The sequence below is a fragment of the Panthera onca genome, chromosome A1 (genome assembly GCF_046562875.1).
Source record: "Panthera onca isolate mPanOnc1 chromosome A1, mPanOnc1 haplotype 2, whole genome shotgun sequence".
Taxonomy (NCBI): domain Eukaryota; kingdom Metazoa; phylum Chordata; class Mammalia; order Carnivora; family Felidae; genus Panthera; species Panthera onca.
Genome location: NC_138339.1, coordinates 61,110,949 through 61,138,923, shown reverse-complemented (window position 1 = coordinate 61,138,923; position 27,975 = coordinate 61,110,949). Strand labels below are relative to the sequence as shown.

The 27,975-nt window shown below is 33.2% G+C and overlaps 1 protein-coding gene across 3 annotated transcripts in view; it reads right to left on the bottom strand.

The window, feature by feature from the left end:
- Window positions 1-27,975, bottom strand: part of RANBP17 (RAN binding protein 17) — a 331,490-nt gene that overhangs the window by 272,427 nt on the left and 31,088 nt on the right. For 2 of the 3 annotated variants that reach the window (XM_060635017.3, XM_060635018.3), the window contains exons 8-12: window positions 25,197-25,270; window positions 22,608-22,727; window positions 20,561-20,707; window positions 19,558-19,730; window positions 17,356-17,549 (exon numbers count right to left, since the gene is read on the bottom strand). In XM_060635017.3, the coding sequence (XP_060491000.3) occupies window positions 17,356-17,549; window positions 19,558-19,730; window positions 20,561-20,707; window positions 22,608-22,727; window positions 25,197-25,270 (708 nt within the window). The remainder of the gene's footprint in view (window positions 1-17,355; window positions 17,550-19,557; window positions 19,731-20,560; window positions 20,708-22,607; window positions 22,728-25,196; window positions 25,271-27,975) is intronic. The other variant, XM_060635019.3, reaches the window with a different exon arrangement.

The window sequence follows — 27,975 nt, the reverse complement described above, 5'->3', positions numbered from 1 at the left end:
AGACATGTTATTGACTTTTGTTTACTGATCTTATATCCTGCAACTTTGCTAATCTCTTATTAGTTGTACTAGTTTTTTGGGATCTGCCATTTATTCAGTCTCTTACAAACTTCATGTCTTCTCTACCCTGCTTACTTAGCTTCAGTTCTTTGCTCAATCGTTAATAATCTATGCCTTATACCACTTCAATTCCTCTCTTGCTCTGACACACTCATCTTACAAACCCATGACTGTTTAAATCCAATTCCCTACCTAGTCTTTGCCTATACTTACACAGCTTAATATAACTAGAGAAAGATACAACCACGTTGACCAGCCTCACTTTGAAGTCACCTTCTCAGTAAGGCCTTCCGTAGCCACGCTATCAACTTTTAATACCTACTGTAAGTAGCACACCTTCCAGACAACCATCATCAATTCCTTCTCTCCATGTATGCACAAGCCATCAAAAAGTGGAGTTTATTCTTCCAATTCTTTATAAGTGTATGCTGGATTGTGACTGCTTTGACCAAAAGAAAATGGTGGAAGTGACATTATTCCAGTGCTGGGATTAGTCTTTACAAGAACCAACAGCTTCTTCCAGTCTCTTAGGGAATGTTCACACTGGGGAAGCCAATCACCATGTAAAAAGACCACATACCCTGAGAACATCATACTATTAAGAGGCCCAAGCTAGCAATGCAGAGAGAAAAATGCCAGTGAGAGACTATTCACCAAACATTCCAGCCCAGATACCAGACTTGTGAGTAAAGAATCATTCAGGTGACTACAATGCCAGCTGTCATCTGATTACAATGCCTGAAAGATCCCAAATGAGAATCATCCAGCTAAGACTTATGAATACCAGAGAACACTGAGAGATAATAACAAAATGACCATTATTTGATAAACTACTAAGTTTTGGTAAGTGATAACCAGAACATAATCTGCCAACATTTCATACCCTTCTTCTCTGCTTCATTGGTTTTATTTTTAGTACTTATCACTTTCTAATATATCTTAGGTATTCGTCTTGCTTTGTTACCTGTCTATTCCAACAGAATATCAACTGCATGATAACTGTGATTTTTTTTTAATTTTTATTTATTTATTTTTTTGTCTATTGCACTTCCAGAGCCTAAAGCAGTGCTGACACGTTGTAAGTTACCAACAGACATGGGTTACTGAATTAAGAAATCATTACATAAAAAAAAAAAAAGAAAAAGAAATCATTACATAGAAAAGATATCATGAAACAGGCAAGAACAAGTTAACATTTTATTATCAATTTAGTAAACATTAAAATGTAGAGTCCTTACTAAAAATGAATGTTAATGGTAATTATACTTTTATTGCTTAAACAAGACAAAAGCAATTTCTTCTCAAAGCATACTCAATCCAAGATGTAATAAAGTCTATCTTCTTCATTTGCAGATTCTCTTATCTAAAAATTTGTCAACTTGGTAAAGTTTATTTGTAACTCCAAAAATACTTGTGACCATTCATGTGTAAGTGGACAACAACAAAATCTAAGCTGCCCAATGTGTACATTCCAAGCTTAGGTAAAACAAAGCAATACTCTGCTTTCTTGTTTCATCTTTCATACTATAAACAAGTAAGTATTCTTTCATGGTCTTTTTGGTGCCCAATTTTTTTATACTCAAATTTGTGCTTTCTGTTGGTGATTTTACTATTTAAAATACTGCCCAAGAGTAGTGAAGTGCCACATGGCGGTCCTATGTGAAAAAAGTCTGTTAATGTGCCTCATAGAGAAAATATATGTGTTAGATAAGCTTCATTCAGGCATGAGCGCTATGGCTATGAGTACAATGTTAATGAATCAACAATATACATTAAACAAGGTGTTTTAAAACAGGAACACATATAAAACAAGGTTATATGTTCATCAGCCGACGAAAATGTTGTGACCAGGGGCTGCAGGAACCTAACCCTGTATCTACCCTAGAAACAATAGTTTAATATTTGCTAATTCAGTGTTAACAGCAATGTTATAGATCACAAATTCCAAATAAGGAGATTTGACTATATTTCTCAGAATCTTACAGAGGTCATTATTAATAGATTATGCTGCAACTGTGCATGGGACATACGCATTTTGAGTAATGGATGTGAATCTGAAACACTGCAAGCATAATTTTTGGTGAGTACAGTGCAATAATTTACCTACCCAATGGGAGTCATTATTTAAAAAATATCCTATTGCAAATTTTTTCAAAATGAAAAATATTATTTAAGTATAAATAATAACCTTCTTTATATGTTTTATCAATTTAGATATTCAGAGACTGGTTTTTCATTTATTTATTCATTTTTATTTATTTGGTTTTTATTTGAGAGACAGAGCACGAACAGGAGAGAGGCAGAGTGGGGCTCAGTGCAGAGTCTGACACAGGACTCAATCTTATGACTCTGGGATCATGATCTGAGCTGAAATCAAGAGTCAGATACTCAACCGACTGAGCCACCCAGGCACCCCATAGATACTTGTTTTTCTTTTTTTTTTCTTTTTTTAAATGTTTATTCATTTTCTGAGAGAGAGAGAAAGAGAGTATGAGTGGGGGTGGGGCAGAGAGAGGGAGACACAATCTGAAGCAGGCTCCAGGCTCTAAGCTGTCAGCGCAGAGCCCAATGTGGGGCTCAAACCCACAAACCACAAGATCATGACCTGAGCCGAAGTCGGAGGCTCAACCGACTGAGCCACCCAGGCGTCCCTAGATACTGGTTTTTCTTAAAGCAAGCTTGACTATTACTAAAAATAATAGCAAACATTTACATGGTATTTTCCATGCACTAGGCGATATTTTAAACATTATCTATTACCTATATTTATATCCATTTAATGTCACAAATATTCCCATTAAGTACTGCGGAGCTATGATTCCCATACAGACAATGGAGTTCCAAGAGTTCATTCTCATACCATTAGGAGATACTACTTCCTCTCAAGATCGATGAAAGGGAATACTCAAACACCACCGTTGACAATTAGCTGGACCACAATGATCCAATAATATCTTATGAGCCAAGAATCTCTCGAGTTTTTATTTAACACATTTTAATTCCTAATCCTGAGTTTTTTCTGTCTCCAAATTTTAATCACAGATGAGACTGCATCTGCTTTTGGGATCATGTCTAGGGTCTTTCATACTTCCTTTGATTCCCAAACTGCCCGCAATAAAACCAAGTATATGTGACACATGAAATAAGTATGTGTTGAATAGTTAAACTTAAAATAAGCAAACTTATTTTGGGGGCTTATCACTAATGTAAACTCAGAAACATCTGCTTATTAGCTCTTGATAAAAACAAGCCTATTTGAAAATAGTCAAAGAATTCCTCATGCATGTAATTTTTATATCTCTCTGTTGAAATATCAACATTAAAAAATGAAGGCAGTACATTTTAGGCTACCAAGAGCACAGGCTGAGTTAAAATCCTGCCTCTACTATCAATAAGGTAGTTACTTAATTTCACTTGGATTTAATGCCCTCATCTATAAATATGAGGGTGATACTTACACCTGGCTCTCAGGCTTGTGACAAACACTAAATAATATTTTTCATAAAAAGTGGTCATAATAATATTCACTATAAATGCTCAGTACATACTGGCTGTTATTACTATTATTATGATTATAAAAATAGCCATCCCCTTTTTAGTTCTTCTATACCAAACCTACAAAAACCAAAACATACCAATGCTACATTTATATGTTCTTCTGAGTTTTACTTTAGAAGCTGCTCAAGAAAATTAAGTCACACAATTTTTAAGAGCTTTTCCTCTCTGCCAAAGAGGCTTATTGCAATTAAAGCTAGTTACCATTAGCCATATATACTTTCTTAATGCCATTTGTAAAACAAACACAAAAACACTGTAAAGTAAAAAAAAAATATTCCAAGTAAAACACATTCATGTACTTTCCTATGTGGCATGTTCTGCTATAGGGATATAACTAAATAGGTGTGTGTGAAAAGGGAGAGAATCCATGCCCAAAGGATTGAACCTAGTGAGAGACAGATAACGGGGAAAAATGATTTCTTCAGTGCAGCTGATGAGTATCACTGTCCAATAATAGAAAAATAAAAGATACTAAATACAGGACATGAATTTCTCAAATTTAAGTTTTTTATTTTTTAATTCCTTTTATTCTGTGACTTTGAAATTAAGGCTTGTATATCAAAAAATGCTATGCAGAAATAGCATGAGATCAATTGTGAGCATTTTTTTTTTTCTGAAATTATGGTAAATTCTGAATGGAGGTTTGTTTATTCAGAGGAAAAATAAAATGTTTATTTACTCTCCTTGTTTTTGGAAACAGTGACTTCTATTATACAACAAACAGCAAAGCAGGCATTTCTTAACCTTAGAAACTTAACAACCACTGCCTGAATAAATTAGGATTAGTGATAGAAATCAACAATGGAATATAAAGGCATTATTTTTAAGCTATCAAACATAATTTTCATATTTAACTGAGAAGTAGTATTTCTCATACACATCCTTTCCCTAAACCTCAACAATTTTAGACTGACAGTATTCAAAATAATAAATGGTACTTTGGTTACAGAATTCTGTCCACAAAGTTTAAAGAACCATGTAAATCCGTAAATCGAAATTACATTTAGAAATTTAAATATCCAATAAACAAGTTTCATATCTACACATTTGTTTTGAATATCATCTTTATAATGAGACTAAATTTCCATTATAATTTTCCATTTTTCTATTTATTCTGAAATGTTCAGGGCACTTGTTTTAGCAGCTGTTCAAGCAAAGAACATTTTTTCCTTTAACAAAATAATTATTGCTGTAATAATCTGTAATTATGGTTTATAACTGCAATAATCCCAAAGAAATCAGTCATTACCATAGATCACAAGTAATCGTTAACTACTGTTAATGACCTATTTCTTAGGGATTATTGTTTTTGTAAACCATGACCATATCACCACAAATATGGAAGAGCAAGACAATATAATACAAATGAGATCATAATATAATAATAAACTTATTTTGTAACATTAAAAGCCATTAAGCATCTAAATTAAAGCACACATAACGAGAGCATATAATTTTCTTTGTTCAACACTAACTGAAGTGTTTAGTCTGCACAAAAGAAATTGAATACCGCTACATACAACAGTATAAACTAGAGCCACATTAGGCATTTTTTTGTAATACAAAACAATTATTTTTAAGTAGACCAGAGATATCTTTGAAAGTAGATTCCTTCCCACTGACTTTTTGTTTTTCTTATTTTTTTTTTTTTTTTTACCATTTATTTATTTTCTAGAGACAGAGAGAGACAGAGTGTCCGTGGGGAAGGGGCAGAGAGAGGAGACGGAGAATCTGAAGCAGGCTCCAGGCTCTGAGCTGTCAGCGCAGAGCCCAATGCAGGCCTGGAACCCTGCTTAACTGACTGAGCCACCCAGGTGCCCCACCCCACTGCCTTTTTACCAAAAAAAAAAAAAAAAAAAAAAAAAAAAGCAGCAAGGAAACAAATGTTAAAAATTTTCTATGTATTGAGCATTAGACACTGAATTATTATTAAAAACACATAGTATATCTTATGATAAAAACTCTGAATTTATATTAATCAAGAATCAGGTCTGACTTCATTCACTAGATACACCTATTTAATATCAATAAATTATTACATTGACATTAATTCCATTCATATATCTCAGAACAGCTATATTTTCATTTGGTATCCTTTTGTAGGAAAACAGGTATTTGATTTTACATCTGAATTTTTTTACATTGTAATATAATATTTGCTATATCTGAAGCTATATGTAATGGATATGAAGTATAATAAAACAAACACCAGTGAACTCCCTATCCAACTTAAGAACCAAGGCTTTACCAATACAGTCACACCTACCTTCATACTCCTCCCCTAGCTTATCCCCTTACCTGCCACCCGAGAGGTAACCATGATCCTGTATTTGGTGCTTATTATATAAGAATATATATATATAAGAATATATATATATAAGAATATATTCTTATTATTCTCTTGAATTTTTTTTCTCATTTTACCACTTAGGCATATATTCCTAAAACAATATATTTTTAGTCTCACTTGTTTGGGGCTTTAAGTGTCTCATACTATATACAGTTTCCTGAAAATTGATGATGAAAATTGCTTTATTTCACCACCTATCCTATCTCTGAAATTCATCATAAGTATACCTGTACTTCATTCCATTTTACTGTTACATATTACTCTATTGTGTAACCATTATGATCTGTTTATTCATTTTAATGGTTATGGGTATTTGAGCTGTTTCCACTTTGTGTCCTTAGGAACAATTAGACTACGAATATTTTCACACATGTCCTCTTGTGTGGAAGAGATTTTCTAGAGGACATACCTAAGAGTGGAAGGGCCAAGTCAGCAGGGATTCAAATGTTCCACTTAGCAAAATAACACCAAATTGATTTCCATTCCATTTCTGATTGATTTACTTTATACTCCTACCACAAGTATATAAGAATTCCCTTTGATCTACATTCTCCTATATGATTTGCTACTTTTGCCAATTTACTGGGATTAACATGGTATCTCATGTGCCTTAGAAGATACCCAAGTGTATAGAGTTCATTTATTATTATTTTCGCCATTAGTTTTAATTGCAAGTTAGTAACAATGTGGACTCTGATGCTATGTGACTGAAATTTGTTAAGACTTGCTTTATATACAAATAACTTGCTCAACTTTTAAAAACTGAGATACAATTGACATATCAGTTACAAGTGTAAAACATGATTTGATATTTATATATATTAGGAAATGATTACCACAGTAAGTCTAGTTAACATCCATCACCTCACATAGTCACCAACTTTTTTTTATGGTGAGGACTTTAAAGATTTTACTGGCCCCAAAAGTTGCAAGTACTATTAACTATACAGTACTATTAACTAACAGTACTATTAACTATAGTCATCATGCTGTTCATTACATCCCCATGACATTTATTTTTTAACTGCAAGTTTCTATCTTTTGACCACCTTTACCCTTTTTGCCCACTCCCCACTCCCTCCTCTGGACAATCACCACTCTGTTCTCTGTATCTGTAAGTTCAGTTTTTTGTTATGTTTTACTTCCAGATTCTATGTATAAGTGCGATCATATGGTTATTAATCTTTCTCTGACTTATTTCATTTAGCATAATGCCCTCAAGATCCATCTTTGCTGTCACAAATGACAAGATTTCTTTCCTTTTTATGGCTGAATAATATTCCATTATATATATATATATATATATATATATATATATATATATATACACACACACACACACATACATATATACACACACACACACACACACACACACACACACCCACACACACCCACAGTTTTTCTCCATTCATCCATCAATGGACATTTAGATTGCTTTCATGTCCTGGCTACCATAAACAAAGCTGCAATAGACACAGGGGTGTAGATTATCTTTTCAAGTTAGTGTTTTTGTTTTCTTGGAGTAAATACACAGAAGTAGAACTGCTGGATCATATCGTAGCTTGATCTTTAATTTTTTGAGAACTACCATCTGTTTTCCATATAGCGGCTGCACCAATTTACATTCCCACTGACAGTGTACAATGGTTGCCTTTTCTTCACATCTTTGTCAACACTTGTTTTCTCTTGTCTTTTGGATAAAAGCCATTCTAACAGGTGTGAGGTGGTCTCTCATTGATTTGCTTTTCCCTGATGTTTAGTGATGTTGAATGCCTTTTGATGTACCTGTTGTTGCTGAGTTATATTAGTTCTTTACATATTTTGGATATTAACCTTTCATCAGATATATGTTTGCAGATATTTTCTCCCATTGGGTAGGTTACTTTTTCATTTTGCTGATGAAAACTTTTAATGAAGAACTTCAGCAAAGATTTATTGGTAGAAAACATTTCTGGTTTTCTACTGGTAGAAAATGTCTTTTGTTCATCCTTGTTCTTGAAAGATACTTCAGCTAACATGTAATTACAGGATTGTTGTTATTTTGGCACAATTTTTAAAAAATAATATTCTACCATCTTCTGGCTTACATTTTTACTGTTGAGAAGTGAGTTTATCAGTCTATTTCATACTTTTCAAGCAGCTTTTGAGATTTTCTGTCTTTGGGACTATGTAGTCTGACTAAAATGCTGTTTTTTGGTTTTGGCTGATAAACGTTGGGTTTGCTATACTGATTCATGTCTTCGTTCAGAAAAACTCTCAGACAAGAGTATCTTCAGTTATTGCCTCTGTTCCATCTTCTCTATTCTGTTTTTCTGGGACTGAATTTGATATCCTGAACTTTCATCCCATCCTTTAATTTCTCTTTTAATTTTCTCGCTTTCCTGGTTTCTCCACATTCTTGAAAATTTCTTCAAACCTAACTGCCAATTTGAGAATTCTTTTCTCAGCTAGATCTAACTTACTGTTCAATGCATTCATTAAATTTCAGGTCACAAAAATTTGTCTTCAATAATAAAGATTTTACTTGAGTCTTCTTCAGTCTGGTCATTTTTCATATTCTTTTTTGCTCATTTGTGATTCTATTTTTTTATTTCTTTACACATTTCATACAGAATTATTTTACATTCCTATCCAATTATAATATCTTAAGTCCTCTGGGAGGTCCAAATCGAATATACAATTTATTGTTTCTCTCAATGCTCATTCATGATGTCTTGTTTCATTATTTGTGTGCTCACTATTTTTTAAATTATGAATACTCATTTGGTTGATCTTAATCTGCAGGATTCTCGAGGCCCTAAATTATGGTTGCTATTTGTCAGAGAAGATTTTAATTTACTATTTTGCTGGAAGCCAATGGGCTCTAATAATTTGGGACCACTTTATCCCCTTTGAAGCGTCCAACTTAATAGAAGAATCTTAAGTTCAGTACACCTACCTTGCTACTGGCCTAAGGCTTTGCACCAATTTAATCACTGCTGTTGATAATTTGCCTTTGAAAGCACTACTGCCTTTTGCCCTTGTTTGCTATTGACTAGTTCCATTCTGGTTAAAGTTCTTTTTTTTTTTTTTTTTTTTTTTTGAAAGAGAGAGAAATAATGAGAAGAGGTGGGAGGACAGAGGAGTGTAGAGCAGCACAGGGGAGAAGGAATGTCAAAAACTTCATGAACTTATTTCAAGCCCAGCAATGCATTAAAAAGTTTATCCAGGAGCTGTTTTGCAGCTGAAAAGCCTTTCAGAGCATCAAGCTGACCACAATGAAGTGAAAACTACTAATTCTTTACTATTAAAGAAGCAAACACTATTTGGGATATAAACTAAAAAGAAAAATATGATTTTATTGGTAGCTGGCCAAACACAAACCAAATTATAACATAACATAATCAGAATTAATGTAGAAAACAAATCTGAAAAGATACTACATGGGATAGCATTGAGTCATTAGACAAAAACAAAGTTTTAAAAATACTACAACACAGGCTTAAAGGGCAACCACAGCTATAAAAAGATACTTAACTAAAAAGACAAGGAGGGATGAAAATTTAGGCTGTGCGCTACTCACCATTCTGTGCACTCTATGTTACATCTGTATTTGTCTAATTTGCACAAAGGCACCAAATGTACTTCTGAGTTGATGAAGTAAAATAAATACTCAAAGGCCAAAAAATGTGAGGGCTAAAATTTAGAGACATAAGCATGGAAACAACTAGAGAACTTGAATTTCTCCATGAAGGCCAACGGAAAGCCTAGGGTATGCCCAATGTGAGGAGTCCAACAAGAAACTCACTCTTAGTGGGAAAAAAAAAAAAAGGAACTGGAGGGGAAAAAAACCTGCCCTTCACAGAGAAAGACAATAGAGAAACTTTTCTGACCTGACTTTAACATGAGGTAGAGAGGAGGAAAAAACTCTCAAGTCAGACCTCGCATGATTTGCAGCCTTACTAGACTACCAGTATGATATAAAGAACCTCATTCTAAGGAACTAGTTCACATGGTATTGAGTTGGTAGACCCCCTCCACCCCATTTAGTTAATGGACTAAACACTCCAGTTATAAGCCAAGATGGTCAGAATAGGTTTTTAAAAAAGGAAGAACGATATACTGTCTGAGAGATGTACTTTAAATATCAAGACACAGACAGATTGAAAGTAAATGGATGGAGAAGGATATACCGTGTAAATGGAAAGCATAAGAAGGCGCTGGCTATGGTAATATCTGATAAGACACATTTCAAGATTAAAGAATCAATTAACAGAAAAGACAAAACAATTATAGATGTCTATACTTATACATGTCTTACTTCTATAGAAGCAAAAATTGACAATTAAAAGTAGTATAGCAAATTCCACAATCATATTTGGAGATTATACCACCTCTCTCTGTAAATAATAGAAACAGATCAAAACAAAACAAAAAATCAGTAAAGACAAAGAATATCTGAACAACACTAGTAACCATCTTGACTTAATTTCTATTTACAAATTGATATCCCAAATGGTAAAGTACATATTATTTTCAAGGGTACATGGTATGTTTGCCAGGACACACTATAGGCTAGGTCATAAAAAAAGTCTCAATAAATTTAAAAGGTTTGAAATCCCAGAAAATAATATTTGACCAAGGTAGAATTAAATTAGAAATCAGTAACAATAAGACAACTAAGAAAACCCCCAAATATTTGGAAATAAAAGGCATACACTTGTCAAATAATCCATGCATTAAAAAAGAAATACAGATTGGAAAATATTTTTAACTAAATGATTACAAAAATAAAGCATCAAAATTCATGAGATGCAGCTAAAACAATGCTTAACAATGACATTTATAACTTTAAATGTTTTTATTAGAAAAATACAAAAATCTAAAACTCAAAGATGTGAAACCTTTATCTAAAAATGGGGGGGGGGGGTGGAGAGAGACCAAATAAAATCAAATGTATAAAACAGACAATAATAAAACTAAAACAGCTTATGAAATAAAAACTGAACAAACAATAAAGAAAATCAACGAAACTAAAAGTTGGTTCTTTGAAAAGATTAACAAAATTGATAAATATCTAAGGAAGAAAGAAAAATAGGCAACAACTGTCATTATCAAAAATGAGAGATGGGTGGGTAAAATGGGTAAACAAGGTCAAAAAATAAAAAATTCCAGTTATAAACTAAGTCATTGGGATGCAATGTACAACATGTTGACTATGGTTAATACTGTACTGCATATCGGGAAGCTGCTAAGAGGGCAGATCTTAAAAGTTTTCATCACAAGAAGAAAATAATTTTGTAACTATGTATGGTGACAGATGTTAACTAAGACTTACTATGATGATCATGTCACATTATGTACAAATATCAAATCATTATGTTGTACACCTGAAAATTGTAACACTGCATGTTAAGTATACTTCCGTTAAAAGAGAAAGAATGAAGGGAAAATCATTTCAGATCCTACAGACAGCAAAAGAATAATAACAGGGGTGCCTGGGTGGCTCAGTCTGTTAAGTCTGTTAAGTCTGCTCTTGATTTCACCCAGGTCATAATCTCATGGTTTATGAGTCTGAGCTCATGTTGGGCTCCACGCTGATAGCATGGAGCCGGCTTGGGATTCTCTCTCTCCCCGTCTGCCAGTTCCCCACTCACATTCGTTCGTTCTCTCTCTCTCTTTTAATAAAGTTAAAAAAAAGTAACAATATAAAAAATAACTTTATTACAATAAATTTTTAAATACGATAAAGTCTTTGAAAGATACAAATGACTAAGTTAGGCACTTAGAAAGTTTGAATAGTCCTATATCAATTAAAAAATTTGAATTTGTAATTCTAAGCCCTCTAGGCCCACTGACTTTGCTGGTGAATTCTACCACACTTTTAACAAAGAAATAATATTAATGGTACACAAACTCTTTCAGAAGATAAAGAAAGAAGAGGAAATGCTCCTTGACTCATTTTATGAGGCTAGTATTACCCTGTTACCAAAACCAGGCAAAGTCATCACAAGAAAAGAAAACTACAGATAAATATCGTTCATGAACATCAATGTAAAATAAGAAATTTTTTACAAATGGAATCTAACATTATATAAAGGAACATTATATTATATAATAACAAAGTAGGATTTACCTTGGGAATGTAAAGCTGGCTTAACACAGAAAAATCAATCAATGTAATTCACTATATTAGTAAAAAAGCGAAAAAAAAATGGGTCATTTGAATAGGTGGATAAAAAGCATTAAAAAAAAAAAAATCAATGCACCACTCAGTATAAATAGCCAGAGGAACAGAAGGGAAATTCCTCAAAATTATTATGAACATCTTTTTTAAAACCTACAGATAACATCCTACTCAATGGTGAAAGGCTCAATGCTTTAGATGTACAAACAGAAACAAGGCCAGACTACCCACTCTTCCCTTTTTATTCAACATTGTACCAGAGGTCCTACCAGTGGAATAAGGCAAGAAAAAGAAATAAAAGGCTTGAATACAAGATATAAAACTGTCTTTATTTGCAGATGACATGATCTTATATAACAATCCAAAAGAATCTACAAAAAAGCTATTGGAATAAGTAAATTTAGCAAAGTCATAGGACACAAAGAGAAAAATCAGTTCTGGTTGTATAGAATAGCAGAGAATGATTGTAAAATTTACAACCACATCAAAAATATATAGGAATAAATTTAGTGACACATTTTTAATACCTGTGTGCTGAAAGCAATCAAACATTGCAAAGAAAATTAAGGGACACCTATGTAAGTGGAGCAACAGACCATGTCCACAAACTGGAAGACTCAATATTGTGAAGATGGCCCAATTGATGCATAGACTGAGGCAATCCCAATCAAATTCTAGTGAGACTTTTTAAAGAAATTAACAAGCTGATGCTAAAATTAATAAAGAAAGGCAAAAGATCGAGAACAGACACAACTATTTTGAGACAGAAGAATGAGACAGTTAGATTACCTGATTTCAAGACTTACAAAGTTACAATAACTGAGACAGTATAACACTGACATACTGATCAATGGTAGAGAATAGAGTCCAGTAATAAACCCTAGCCTTTTATAACCAATGGATTTTTGACAAAGGTGTTACAATAATTCAGTGGGGGAAAAGACAGTTGTTACAGCAAATGGTGCTAGAACAACTATATAATTGTATGGGCTGGGGGTGGGGCCTTACCCCCAACTCACACTATTCACAAAAGTTAATGCCAGGAAGTTCACGAATTTAAACATAATAGCTAAAACTATTAAACCTCTAGAAGAAAATACAGAAGAACATCTCTGTGACTTGCACTGCACAGGATTTCGTAAATACAAGAAGCATAAGCCAGAAAGAAACAATTGAAAAGGTAGATCATCAACATTTAAAACTTCTGCTCTTTGAAAAACAGTTGAAGAGAAACGACAGAGAGAAAAATACTTGCAAACATTTATGTGAAAAAGAAATTATATACAGAATATGTAAAACAGTCCTACAATTCCAATAAGAATACATATAAAAGAACAATCTAATTTAAAAATAGACAAAAAAGGTGAACAAATAGTGCACAAGATATATGAATGGCCAAAAAGCACACCACTGTTAAGTATTAGGGACATGCAAATTATAACCACAATGATACACTTTTAGATACCCAGTAGAATGGCTAAGGTTAAGAAGACACTATCAAATCATGATGCAGATGTAGAGAAAATAATGAGAATGGAAAATGGTACTTTGTAAAACAATATAGTAGTATCCTATATATTTTTTTTAACATTTATTCATTTTTGACAGATATAGCATGAGCGGGGAAGGGGCAGAGAGAGGGAGACACAGAATCTGAAGTAGGTTCCAGGTTCTGAGTTGTCAGCACAGAGCCCGATGCAGGGCTTGAACTCACGAACTGCGAGATCATGACCTGAGCCGAAGTCGGACACTCAACCTACTGAGCCACCCAGGCACCCCAGTAGTATCCTATAATATTAAACATACATTTCTCATATGACCCAGCAATCTGTCTTAGGTATTTACCCAAGAGAAATAAAAATTTAAAAACACACAAAGACTTGTCTGCAAATGTTCATACCACCATTATTCATAATAGCCTCCCAATTGAAAGTGGAACTCAAATGTCCATCACACAGTGGATAGACTATAGTTTTATAGATAGAACTACACTATGGAATACTATGCAGCAATAAAAAGAAACAAAATATTAATATACACAATATATTTGAATGTCAAAAACATTATGCTATGCAAAGTCAACCACAAAAGACTACTTACTGTATGATTCCATTTATGCAAAAATTTAAAAGAGACAAACCACAATTACAGAAACCAGTGGTTCCCATGTCAAGATCAGGGAAAGGGATCAAAGAGCATGAGGAAATTATTTGGAATGAAGGAAATTCTATTTTGAATGTGATGATAGTTACATGGCTATGAATAACTGTTAAATTCATCAAACTGTACACAAAAAAAAAAAAGAAAGAAAGAAAGAAAGAGAGAGAGAAAAGAAAAAGATATTTGCAACTCTTACCACAGACAAGGAGCTCATTTTTCTAAAATACAAAGAGCTCTTATAAAAAAAAATCAGTGAGAAAAGTAAGGACCAACACCCAAAAAACAGCAAAGAAATTAACATGTCATTACAGAAAAACAAGACTAAATAGTCTTAAATAAACTTAATGCCTAACTGATATGAGAATATTAAATTATACTAAGAAACCATTTTTCACCTATACAATTGCTAAGAATTCAAAAGCCTGGTAAAATTATCCTGTGAAGGCAATACGGAAACACTCCCATCGATAGCTAGCTGGTGGACAAGTAAATTGACATAGTCCTTTCCAAAAGTAATTTGGCAATATCTATAAAAGTTATAAATATTTACCCTTTTAGCCAATAGTAATTCTACTCTGGCAATTTATCTTCTATATATACTTGTACACACGTAAAATGACATATATACATGGTTAATCTATATGGCATTAATTTTAATAGCTGGAGATGAAAAATAATTCTAATGACTTTCAATGGTAGAAAGAATGATTAAATAATGATACAGTAAGAATAAAATATTATGCATCTATAAAAAATAAGCATTCTCTAAATTTGAAAATAGCTATAAAGTACACTATTAAATGAAAGAAAAAGCAAGAGTAGAACACTAAGGGTGTATACCACATCCTAAGTAAATAAAGAGGGATAAGAATTTATAAATTCATAGTTGTTTGTATATGCATGCAGAAACTTTGAAAATATACGCAAAACTAGTAAAAATTGCTACATAGAGTGAAGAACAAGAGGACAGATCATAGAACTGAAACAGAAACACATTTTAATTTATTTTTTCTGGATAATGGGGACATATTACCTCTTTAAAAAGATTAGGTGATTTAATTAAAATGAAGTTTGATATGAAAAATAACTAAGAGAATAGATACATTAAAGTGACATGTAAAGGCAGATCACAAACTTGGGGACAATATTTACAATTCAAATCAAGGGTTAGCATCAAAAACACAAAAAGAATTCAATCAGTAAAAGATAAACTAATAATCCAAATGGTGAGTAGAAAACTGAACAAAAATCATAAATATATGTCATTGATAATGACACAAATACCAGTCAACAAACATAAAACAATACTAAACTTCATTAATTATGAGAAAAAAACTAAAATACCCATGAGGTATATTACCTGAACTAGTCTGGTAAAAATTTTAAGTCTAACATTATGAGGTGTTGGCAAAGATCTATGTGAGGGTGGGTGGGAAGTAAAGTAGAAAATCACTCTGTAAACGAGTTTGGCATCATTCTACTGAAACTATGTAATGGATATACATAACAATCTTTACACAGCTGCACTCATTCCATTAGCAAAAAGCAGAAAAAATAAAAATATCCACTGACAAGAAAATGTATAAATAAATTTGGTATATTCAAACAACAGAACAGTGGCAGTGCAAATCAAGGAACTACAGCCATAGCATCAACACAAACCCTCATAAATGCAATACTGAGGAAAAAAAATAAAGCAAGTTGTAGAATGCAGTTTCATTGTATACAGTTGTATAAGGTTCAGAAATTTGCAAAACCATGAATTATTTCCAGAATATATATATATATATATGTATCTGTATATACCCATACACACACACACACACACACACACACACACACACACACACGCAGTACTACTATGAATAACAAAAGGCACTAATTGATAAATGCAAAATTCAAGATTCCAAGTATTTTCTGCTGGAAGAAAAGATAGATTTGGACAGAGAAACAATGGGAACAACAAAGATACTGATACTGACCTATTCTTTATGCTGTGTGATGCTGTTTGTTATTGCTAGTCACCATGTCTCAATATATATACACAGCCTTTTGTACGTATTTAATATTTAATAATTTCGAAAACTCTGACGGAAGAAATCAACCATGAAAAGACTAAAATGCTGCAAAAATATTGCTCCTTAATTTAATTTATAAATAATGAGATCTTAATAAGAGAGATTATTTGAAGTAGAGGTTAACTACTCCACTATGTAGCCCGTCAGCAGTTTTTTAATGTGTGACTCCAAACACAAAAACAAAAACAGATAATAAAAGACATTTTAAGACATTATATAAAAGTAAAAGATAATCTTTTAAACAATGTTTTGAAAAGAGTTTACATAGGAAATCACGGAGTCTATCATCCCTTACCACTCACTTCCCGAAACAATAAAAGGAAAAAAACATAAAAGAAAAAACATTCTGGAACCTTAATTAAAGTGTCTTCTTTTAGAAATGGATAAAGTCAGTTCCATTCTCATCTTCATTTCATTTTTTAAAAATGTGAAAAATATATTTATTTAATTTTATTCCCTGCAATGTTCCTGAAAGGATTTAAAGGGACATTCAGAAATAAATAAACCCTCCTTCAATAAAGCATTAAAGAAAAATAATGAGGAAAGTGAGGATTCAAATGTAATAGTAAACTAAAGCCATAGTGAAGGATAATACACAAATGCAAAACCATAATGAGGTATTATACAATTTTTTATTGGATGAAATTGGGCTTTGAATTTGCAGTCAACTACAGCAAAGAAGAAAACATGATTAGTTAAAAGATAGTTACAAGTTAATGAACTCTACTCAAATACCATTATCAGCTTTCCTTGATACCGATTCCAGAGAAATACTTCCCATGTATCTTATAAATGAGAACTGAAAATTAACCACCAGGCAACCAAAATACCCAGAAGGCTAACAAAATTAATGGCTTATTAGAAGACGAGGAATTGGGGGAAATACATAAAAATAATTTGCAGTAAAAGTATTAAAGTGATTAATGAAGCTACTTAAAATTCAACATAATACCATATATAGTCATACAAAGTTTACTGACCTTCCTGAATTGCCATGTCCACAGTTATCCCAGAAGCTGAATGAAGAAGCTTTTGGTAATTCTGCGCATTTTGGTCAAACAACTGTACAAGAAGAGTGCACGTCTTTTCATATTCACATCTGCTGACAGTGCACAACTGTTCCAGCTGCTGAAACACAGTAGCAGTGTCATCCAGTGGATCATCTAAATTATCTCTGCAAATATATAAGAACAAGTTCACAGCCAACATTAGGATGTGATATACATTTTTTAAATGTGATAAGCTTCTATTCACTACAAATAAACTTTATGTTAAACAAAAATTCCATCACGGATAAAGAAAAAGAAGACAAATGGATTGGAAAGTAAGAGATAAAATACCTATGTTCGAAGACGACATGATTGTACACATGAAAAATCCCAAAGAAACCATAAAACAAGCTACGATTACTTACAGATGAGTTTACCAAGGTCCTAGCATAACAGGGTCAATATACAAAACTCAACCACATTACTAAATACTAGCAATGAACAATTGGAACTCGACATTTAAAAAACTGCATGTTCCAAAGAAATCAGAAAAAAATCTAATTCATTAAACCTAATTAAACATATATAAAATTTGAAGGCTTAATACAACACAACACTAAGCAAAGAAATCACAAAAGAGCTAAATAAATTAAAAGATAAACATGATTATTGACTGAAAGACCTGATACTGCCGAGGTATCAATTCTTCCCCCAGGTTAATCTACAAATTTAAAGCAATCCTAATCAAAATCTCAGCAAGATTTTTTAATAGATACAAGACAATCCTAAAGTTTACATGGGAAAGCAAAGGAAGTAAAAAAACCAAAACAACTGAAAAGGGGAAACCAAGGTAAAAGACTCACACTACCTGATTTCAAAGCTTATAGGGCTACTGTATTCAAGACAGGGTACTGGCAGAAGGAAAAATATATAGATTAATGAGAACAGAGCCCAGAAAGCACACGTGTGGTCAATTAATTTTTGAAAACAGTATAAAGGCAATACAATGGAGAAGAGATAGTCTTCTCCACAAATGATGCTGGGATAATTGGTCACCCATAAAAAAAACAAAAAACAAAAAATAACTTCAAGCTATCTCATATAAAAATTCACTCGAAATGGATCACAGAAGTAAATGTAAATTCTAAAACTATAAAACTTGTAAAAGAAAAAATAAAAGACGAACTGAACTTCACTTAACTCTAAAACTTCTTCGAAAGACTGTGAAGGAAATGAAAAGGCAAGCTATGGATTAAAAGATAATATTTACAAAACACATACAATAAAAAGATTTGTGATCTCATATATAGACCTCTTAAATCTCAATATAATAAACAACCCAATTTTAAAAAAGGGCAACAAATTTAACAGGTGCTTTACCAAATAATATATACAAATGGTAAATAATATTGGTCATTAAGAGAATGCAAATTAAACCCCAAATGAGGTACCACTACACACCTATTAGAATGACTAAAATTTAAAAAAAAAACTGACAATATCAAGTGCCGATGAGAATAAAGGGCAATTAGGTCTCTCATACATTGCTGGTGGGAATGCCACCTTGCAAAACAGTTTGGCAGTTTCTTATAAAGTAAAACATACACTCACCATGCAACCCAGAAATCTGCCACCTACACATTTACCCAAGAGAAATAAAAACTTACGTTCACACAAAAACCTGCACAGCAATGTTTATAGCTGTTTTATTCATAATTGACAAAAATGGAAACAACCCAAATGTCCATCAACGAGTGAATGGATAAACAAACTGATATATCCAGGAAATGAAATACCATTCAGCAATAAATTTTAAGAACTCCTGATACAACATGGAGGAATCTCAAATGCATTATGTCAAGTGAAAGAAGCTGAACTAAAAGGCTATATGTTATATCTATACAGCATTCTAAATAGGCAAAAACTATAGGAAAACAGAACAAGTAAGTAAGTGCCAGAGCCTGAGGGTGGAGAAAGGACTGACTATAAGGGACACAAAAGAACTTTCTGGTGTGATGAAACTAGTCTCTATCTTGACTGTAATGGTAGTTATACAACTATATGCACGTGTCAGAACTCATAGACCTATTCACTAAAAAGGGTGATTTTACACTAGGTAAATTATACCTCAAATTTTTTAAATTCTAAGATGCAAAAGATAAAAATACAACAGAAACATTTAGTTTTCAATACCTCACAACTATGGCAACAGATTCCAAGCGAGAAGTGATAAAGGCCTTCGTGATTTCTGGTGCATAAGTGTCTAATAAGTGGGGCTCAGTTGATTTCACAAAAGGAACTGATGCTACCATCCTTTGCCACAGAGTTAATAAATAATGAACACTGTTGGGAGCAAATTCCCAATGCTACAAAGAAATAAAGCAAACGTTATTTAAAATGACATATCTTCTTAGAATTAAGAATTAATAAGACAGAATTACTAAACACAGATTTTCTAAACAAAATTACTAAACACAGACTTTACAATTAACTTTTACTCTGATCATATAACCAATCATCATTAACATAGCAAATTTTGTAAATAAATGCAAAAAAGCATAAAGAAGAAACCAATAATCTCTCATTCTACCACCCAAGGGTGATCACTATTAAAAGTTGGTGTGCTTCCTTCTAATCTTTCCATGAATATTTTTCAGAGTTCATATCATGTGGAAAATGTGGTTTTAAAGCTTCCCCCCCCCAACTTATAAAAAGAATTTTCCAAAAAAACTTTAAAAAATGTCTTTTATTTCTTCACATAAATTTTACTATAGGGGCGCCTGGGTGGCTCAGTCGGTTAAGCGGCCGACTTCGGCTCAGGTCGTGATCTCGCCATCCCGTGAGTTCGAGCCCCGCGTCGGGCTCTGTGCTGACAGCTCAGAGCCTGGAGCCTGTTTCGGATTCTGTGTCTCCCTCTCTCTGACCCTCCCCCATTCATGTTCTGTCTCTCTCTGTCTCAAAAATAAATAAACATTAAAAAAAAAATTTTTACTATAGCTTCTCAACTTATTCTTTAGTAGATACTCAGATAGCCTCTAAATGTTTATTATGTTACAATGAACTTTCACCTAAAACCCTGGAATAAGTATTTTTAGCAAAGCACTCTAACAAATGTTAAAAGTCCCCACCATCTCTTACCAAGAAATTGTTCTAAAAAGTATCTACTGTTTAACATCAATTATATGTTTTTATTTACCTGCAGGCTAGTAATGGTAAAGTTAGCAATCAATCTGATAACTTCAGGATATTCCTTCACCATAACTAATTCTCCCAGCTGATAATTTGTCTTTAAACGAGCCAAAAATCGGCAAAATTCATGATAATTACCTGGATCAGACAAACCCTAAATTATGAGACAAAAAGAAAGGCTTTTTAAAATACTTAAAAACAAACCAAGCTAATGACTTATCACTAAAATTCCAAGAGTATTTTATTAAGTTTTCCAGTTTTCATGGGTACATATGGTACTTTGTGTCACCTGAGTACATCATTAATGAAAGAAAACAAATGATTCCTGTTGGATTTAATGTTGGCATCAATGATTAAAATAAGGAATCCAAAGTAGAGGATCTGGAAAAAGCTTTCCTCTGTGATGACTAAATCATGTTTAGGAACCCAGTGTATTACAGAAAAAATTTGCATGTGTGCGTACATGTCTGTGTGTGTGCACATGTATGTGTACTGTGGCTTAAACACAAGTCAGTAGAAGACTTGAAAAATATTTAAGATGAAAATTAAGAATGGGTTCTTGAAACCCTGGAAAAGAGCAATACCAACTGATGAACTTAAATGGTATTTGTGCATACACAACAGAAATTTCTTTTAATTCAATAAATATTTATTGAGTACCTATAGGCATTGAGCCCTCAAGCAACTCCTTGTCCCTAAGTAAAGTCATTCAAAACAATTATTACAACGTAGGGCAGAAAGTCTAACAGAAGTACTATAAGACACAGAAGTAACCTCAGAGAAGGAAAGGTTAAAAAGGAAGACCAAGAAAGAGGCCCCCCAGTTGTCTGTGAGAGCTCCTTGAAGACAGGACACCAGTGTTATCTTTATAAAAGTTTGAACATTTTGTTTGCATTGTAGCTGGCATGACAGAAACCTCAAAGAGTATATGTTTAATACTCAAAGAGTTTCTAAGAAATTTCATTCATATGGGCTCCAAGAAAATATAAAACAGTATCTAATTATTAAGGACAAATTACAAAAAGATACTTCATACTAATAGATCTTTTACTACATGATTGTAATTCTAAAATAATATAATACTCAAGCCAACTTTTACAGACATGAAACATGAACATGAGGAGGCTGGAAAACCAGTTAAAACAATTATCTGATATTACCATATTATCTTTCACATACTAATTGATGACAGTGAGTTAAACAACTAAAAATTTTGACATACATTAGTAAAATCCCATTTATCAACAAGACATGTAAATTTCTTAATTCCGCTATCATTGAAAAAATAAAGCAATAGCATAACACCTAAAATACTAAAATACTCCTGAGAATGACATACAAAATCAATTGCTCCTTAGCTAGCAAGCAAATTTTCTTTATGTACAGGTACTATATGTCCTCTCAAAAGTTATTAGTAACTAAGAGACAGATAAATCTCATTAAATCATTTAACATTTTAAAATCCATATGTTAAACCAAAGACAAAATAAAAAGCAAAACAAAACATGTTATCGAGGCAGTCAAAATCACTAATTAATAATGGCTTTGCAATTCTCTGAAATGAACACTGCAGTTAATGTATAGGAAAGGTTTTTAAATCTACAAACTCTTATTTGTCCACAAGAGGGCAAAAAGACATAATTTCAAAATTTAAAGCCACTTACTCCAATATTAACATTCAGATTTATATTAAGTCTTCAGAAGGTAGATATAACTCCGAATTAATTACTTTAGTAATTTAAGAAGTACAAGCAAGCAAAGAAATGCAGTACAATGGTGTAAAGCAGAAGCATAATAAGATATATACCTTCTATTCTTATTCACCTAAAAAAAAAATGGAAAAAAATAAAAAAGGAAGAACACAGAAGTGTATCAGGAAAGCATCCATTTTTAAAAACTGTCCATTTCTACTATAAATGAGATCAAGGGAAGATGGATATGACAGTTCATGTTTCTTCCAGAATCATAATCAAATCATGAGTTTATTACACACCTTTCAGCAGAAAAACTGTATTTCTATATACTAAGTATTAATTAAATTACTTCATAAATACCTGAGGGTTTTCAAGTATCCTTTTTACTCCCTTAATTAAATTACCAAGGTACTTGGCACGTTCAGGACTGCTAAATAAGGACCTTCTTGTAGAAGCAAACTGAACTAAACATGAAAGTGCCTAAAAATAGGAACAACAAAATTCATTTCAATTTTAAAAGTAACTATGGCCACATGTAAGGAGCACGAGTCTTTACATAAAAAATATTTTTTAATTTTTGTGATACAAAAGCATTATAGAATCTAGGAACCCTGAAAGCTACACATCATCAGTCACCATCACTACCCATAACCCTTTAACTCCACCACTAAAATTTCTGTTTGTGTGTGTTCTCTTTTAATATATTGTCATATATGTATGCCAGAGCAACTTGGACATACTCAAAAGGCTCCCAGTTGCTTCTTATGCCCACCTCTGTTCATGAACCAATAAAACAGGTGTTCTACCAAAATTAAAATATGGTTTTGTGGTAGAGTATGTTTAAGAAATACTGTACATTCTGTACTGTGGTATCCTGTAAGTGGGGGAACTTTACTTCAGTGTAACTTGGTGTAACTTTACTTAATCCAGCATATCCCAAATTTATTTGGTGATGGTACATCTTACCCATACCATCCATTAATATCTTGAGACACAATTTGGAGAATACTGCTGGAAATATCAGATATTCTATAAAAATTCCAAAAAAAATACCAATGGTCTAGTTATCTCCCAAAAGTTAATACTTTACCAGACAATTTTACTACTTGGGTTCTTAATTCTACTACTGAAAACCATCTGAAGCCTGTTTGATCATTAAGTGAGTGGCCCAAAACCGGCAACTTTTCAGGCCAAACGGCCCTCATAAGTTTTGTTTTGGTCCACATATGTTTGTTTGCCCACTTTATAAAACAAAAAAAAAAAAATAGAATTAGTGGCTAAATATTTAAATATTTCAATTAAGAGACTTTACATAATGTCTGGCTCTCCTAACAAAGGTGAGAACATGGACAAGAATCAGAGGACGGCCTTTTTAGATGTTCTCTAGTTGGCCACAGTCCTTACTGTTTTAAACAAATAAAAAACCAAAAACTCCTCAGGCAATTTTGGTGTGTAGAAGGTTTGGGAACCACTAGCGTATCAAAAATATCCAGGATGGGGCTCCTGGGTTGTTCAGTCAGTTGAGCGTCCTACTCTTGTTTTCAGCTTAGGTCACGATCTCACAGTCGTGGGATCAGGCCCTGCATTGGGGTCCATGTTGGGCATGGAACCTACTTAAGATTCTCTCCCTTCCTCTCTCTCTGCCTCTCTCTCTCTCTCTCTCTCTCTCTCTCTCTCTCAAAACAAAACAATACTCAGGGTCTGGGGGCCAAAAACACCTGGGTTTGAATCTCAGCTTCATTATTTAGTTTGCTGCCCTAAAGAAATTCCTTTAAGCCAGTATGGGTCTGTTTCCTTGTCAACATTGTGAGGATAATAACACTTACCCTGCAGGGCCGCTCTGAGGATGAGGTGAGATAAGCACCTTATAGTAGGTCATGCCCAATAAATGCTAGTTACTTTCTGTTAAAGCAGTTGTTCCCCACTTAATTTTTTAAGCACCAGTAGCTTGTTTGTTTTATTCCAAAACATAATTATACATGAAACCATGGTTTTTAAACAACTAAAAACAAAACTATTCTGGTTAAAAGACAGAAGCCTGAAACTCTGTGGCACCATCTGGAAACATGAGTGTCCTGTGGAACCCAGTTTAAAAACCACAATCTTTAAACTCTAGATGGGAGAGCAGACAAGTTTAAAAAAAAAAAAAAAAAAAAAGAGGCAGAGTATTTTTGTAAGTCTATTCCTCCCTTCTAGGCAATAACAGATTTAAACAAATACACCACTGATTTGTACTTTAAGTCTGTAGTATCTTTATTCATGAAATGGCAATTTCAGAATCCCCCAACTTTACATCTATAAGCTTAGATATTAAACTGACAACTTTTTCCTTTTTTTTTTTTTTTTTTTTTCAGTCTTGCCTGGTCTCTGTTGTAGATTCCACAAAGACAGGTTCACAGTCTCAAAGTTACTCTATAACCAAAGAGTTTTAAGATTTTTAAAGTACATGATAGAATTTAATTCAAAAAATAAATGAACTGGAGTGATGGACACAAAATCACATGAGCAGATCCCCTTTGTTTCTCAGTCAGAGATAACTGATGGGGGCTGCCTGGCAAGCCTAGGGCATGGATGGTTGAAGAAGAGTTAGAGAGAGGGGAGGAATAGGGAAGGTAACAGATGGTATGGCCAACTACTGGACTGAGGCCCAGAAGAAGGGACGGGGACTGGGTAGAAAGTAAGGTACACTTAGAGGCTGACAGGTTTTCTTGGCTCTGGGCAGGAGCTAAATCAAGAGTCAGAGGTTCTGGGTTCACCCATCAAATGGAATGCACTGGTGACTTACACAGAATTGGACAAACAGCTTAAGTAATATAAATCCCAGGAGACGTAAGAATTTCTTGAGAGGTAAACCCAATCAAGAATGTAAATTTTTACAATAAATATATACTACCATTCGATAAAGATCATAGATACTTTTTAATGAAATAATGAGTGAGTTTTACTTACTAATTGAGATAGTAGTGGTGGAAGTGAATGATACAAATTGAAGAAAAGATCCAATGTTTCTGGTTCCAGGAAAACTGAAAAAAAATTATTTTCTTATAGCGTTACTTCAATTCTTAACGTAACCAGTAAGACTTTATCACACAAATGAGAACTCCAAGACCTCTGCATGTGGCCACTCTTTCCAGTTAGGCTTAATACCTTCTTAATTCCTTTTAATTCCTAGCTATTTTCCTTTGAAAGATGAAATAATACAGAGATAGAAACCAATTAGCTAAAATGCTGCTTATTTTTATGAAGCATCTACAGTTCTTACTGGGAGAATCTTCTCACTATTTTCATTTGTATTAAAGTAATATAAATGTTTAAAAATGCAAACAGTATCAAAAAGAATATTAAAAAGTGTATAATAAAAAACAGCTATACCTTACCCCATTCCAAGTACCTTTCAACTCTTATCTACACTTACATACATATTTCCAAATAACAAGCTATATGAATATTTCTTTGTTTTACTTAAACTATCAAATAAATTCCTGTTACAACTGATGAGGCTTTAGCCCATACCACAATCTGTCCTCTCTCAACAACCATCCAGTATTATTAACTATTTGGGATTAAATCAATTCTAAGTGTTTACATTTATTATGGCTATATAATGTTAGCAACTGAGCCAAGGAGTACCCTATAATTATATTATATTTCTAACACTCTCTGGATTTAATCATAGCCTCTTTTTTGCGATTAGTTGTAGATCTGTCACTAATTCCTTCCAAATGCTCAACCGATTTGTAAAATGTTCTTTATGCTATTTTCCACATGATCAATTGCTTCAAATAACCTATAATTTCCATTCCCACCCCTACCCTACCTCCTAAAGCCTTCAACTTGGGACTGGTTGTTTCTAAATTTGTTAAACAATTATCTTCTTTTTATGTCTGTTCATTGTCATCTTGTGTTAAAGCTCCTTTTTCACAAACCCCTTACCTTCCACATTCTTGGTTTGTATATCAAGTAACTTTCAGAGAGCATATACATAAAGGATAAATTCCAGGAGGATGTGCATGTCTGAAAATGCCTTAGTTCTACATTTCAGTCTAGTTTGAAAATTATTTCCCTTCAGAAGTCTGGGCAGATTACTCCATTGTCTTCTAGCTTCCAGTGCTAATAGTGAGGAGTCTATTATCATTCTTAACCCCAATCCTTTGTAAGCAACTTATTTTTCATCTCTGTTAGATTTTAGGATCTTTTTATCATCATTATTCCCATATGATTATAATTGTGAAGCTTAGCATTTATTTTTTTCATTCATGATGATAGGTACTTGATGGGACCTGTCAATCTGAAAATTTATGTTTCAGTGCTGAGAACTTTTTTTGATATTATCTGTTTGCAAATTTTCTTCTGAGTTTTTTCCCCCCTATCCTCTTTCTTAAACTCCTAACAGATGCCAGATCTCCTAGTTTCATGCTCTAACATTCTTGTATTTTTCTTTTCTCGTATCAGATCTCTGTTTTCTTTTTTGTTCTACTTTCTGCGATATTTCCTTAACTTTACCTTCCAACTCTTTTACTAAATGTTTTATTTTGGCAGCTGTATTTTATACTTGGAACATTTTCTGAACTTGCCTTTTTAAAACAATATCCTATTTTTGTTTCAGGGATGTGTTCCCTTTTCTTATCTCCCTGGGGATATTAACTATACTTTTCTGAAGTTCACTCTTACTCTTTACTTTGTTTCTACTAAACTCTCCTTTTGAAAAAAATAACAAAAACTTTTTGGGGTAATTATAGATGCATCTGCATTTGCAAGAAACAATACAGAGAGACTCCATGAGCACTTTATTCAGCTTCCTCCAAAGGCAAGTTCTTGCAAAACTGCAGTACAGTATTACAATCAGGAAATCACATTGATACAATTCATCAATCTTATTCATATTTCCCATTTTTACATGTACTCATGTATGTATGTATGGGTCTGTGTGTGTGTGTGTGTGTGTATGTGTGTGTGTAGTCTGTGCAATTTTATTACATTTGTTAGTTCATGTATTCACCATGATACCAAGGATACCAGGTCTCTTTTAAGTGTTTGTTTTGATTAAAACAGTTCAAAACAGAACTTCCATATTAGAAGTTTTCACAAAATCTGTAGTGTTTCTCTACTGTATCTAAATCCCTGAATATCCAGTTTAATTTCTCAAGGAAAAAAGGTCTGCTCTTGGGAGATAAGAGGGAAGTGCACACGGGAAGAAAAGGGAAAAGGTGGTCACCTCATTGCACAGGTGGTAGAGAAGATCCTGGGGACTTTGTGCAGAATACAGACTTTTTACCAAGCCCTTTCAGCCCTGTTCTTCACTTCTGACTTCAGGAATACCCTAGTGCCATCATCTTTCTACAGTGTGTGAGGGCAGATCACCTTGCTTTTTCTTGGTATCCTTCTCTGTAAGAGAGGAAGTTGCAATTCTGCTCTGCTAAGTCAGTTACTCTAATTTCATTCTCTTCCTAACACTGAAAACTATGTTTTCTCTTGCCGAGCGTTATAGCCTTTCCCACTTTATCTGAACATTTCAAAACAGAACTCTTCATTTTCCTTCCCAAATCTGTTTCCCCCTAACTCTAGAACTATCTTTCCTATTTTCCAATATCAAAATATGGAAATTCCTTTAATATGAATTAGAGAAAACAGATTTCACTGCTGGGTATCAGCAGCTATCTTGTGTTACAAATCTTTCTGAATTTTTTGATTGTCTAACAAAAACTAGAGATAACTGCACATGTGGCAA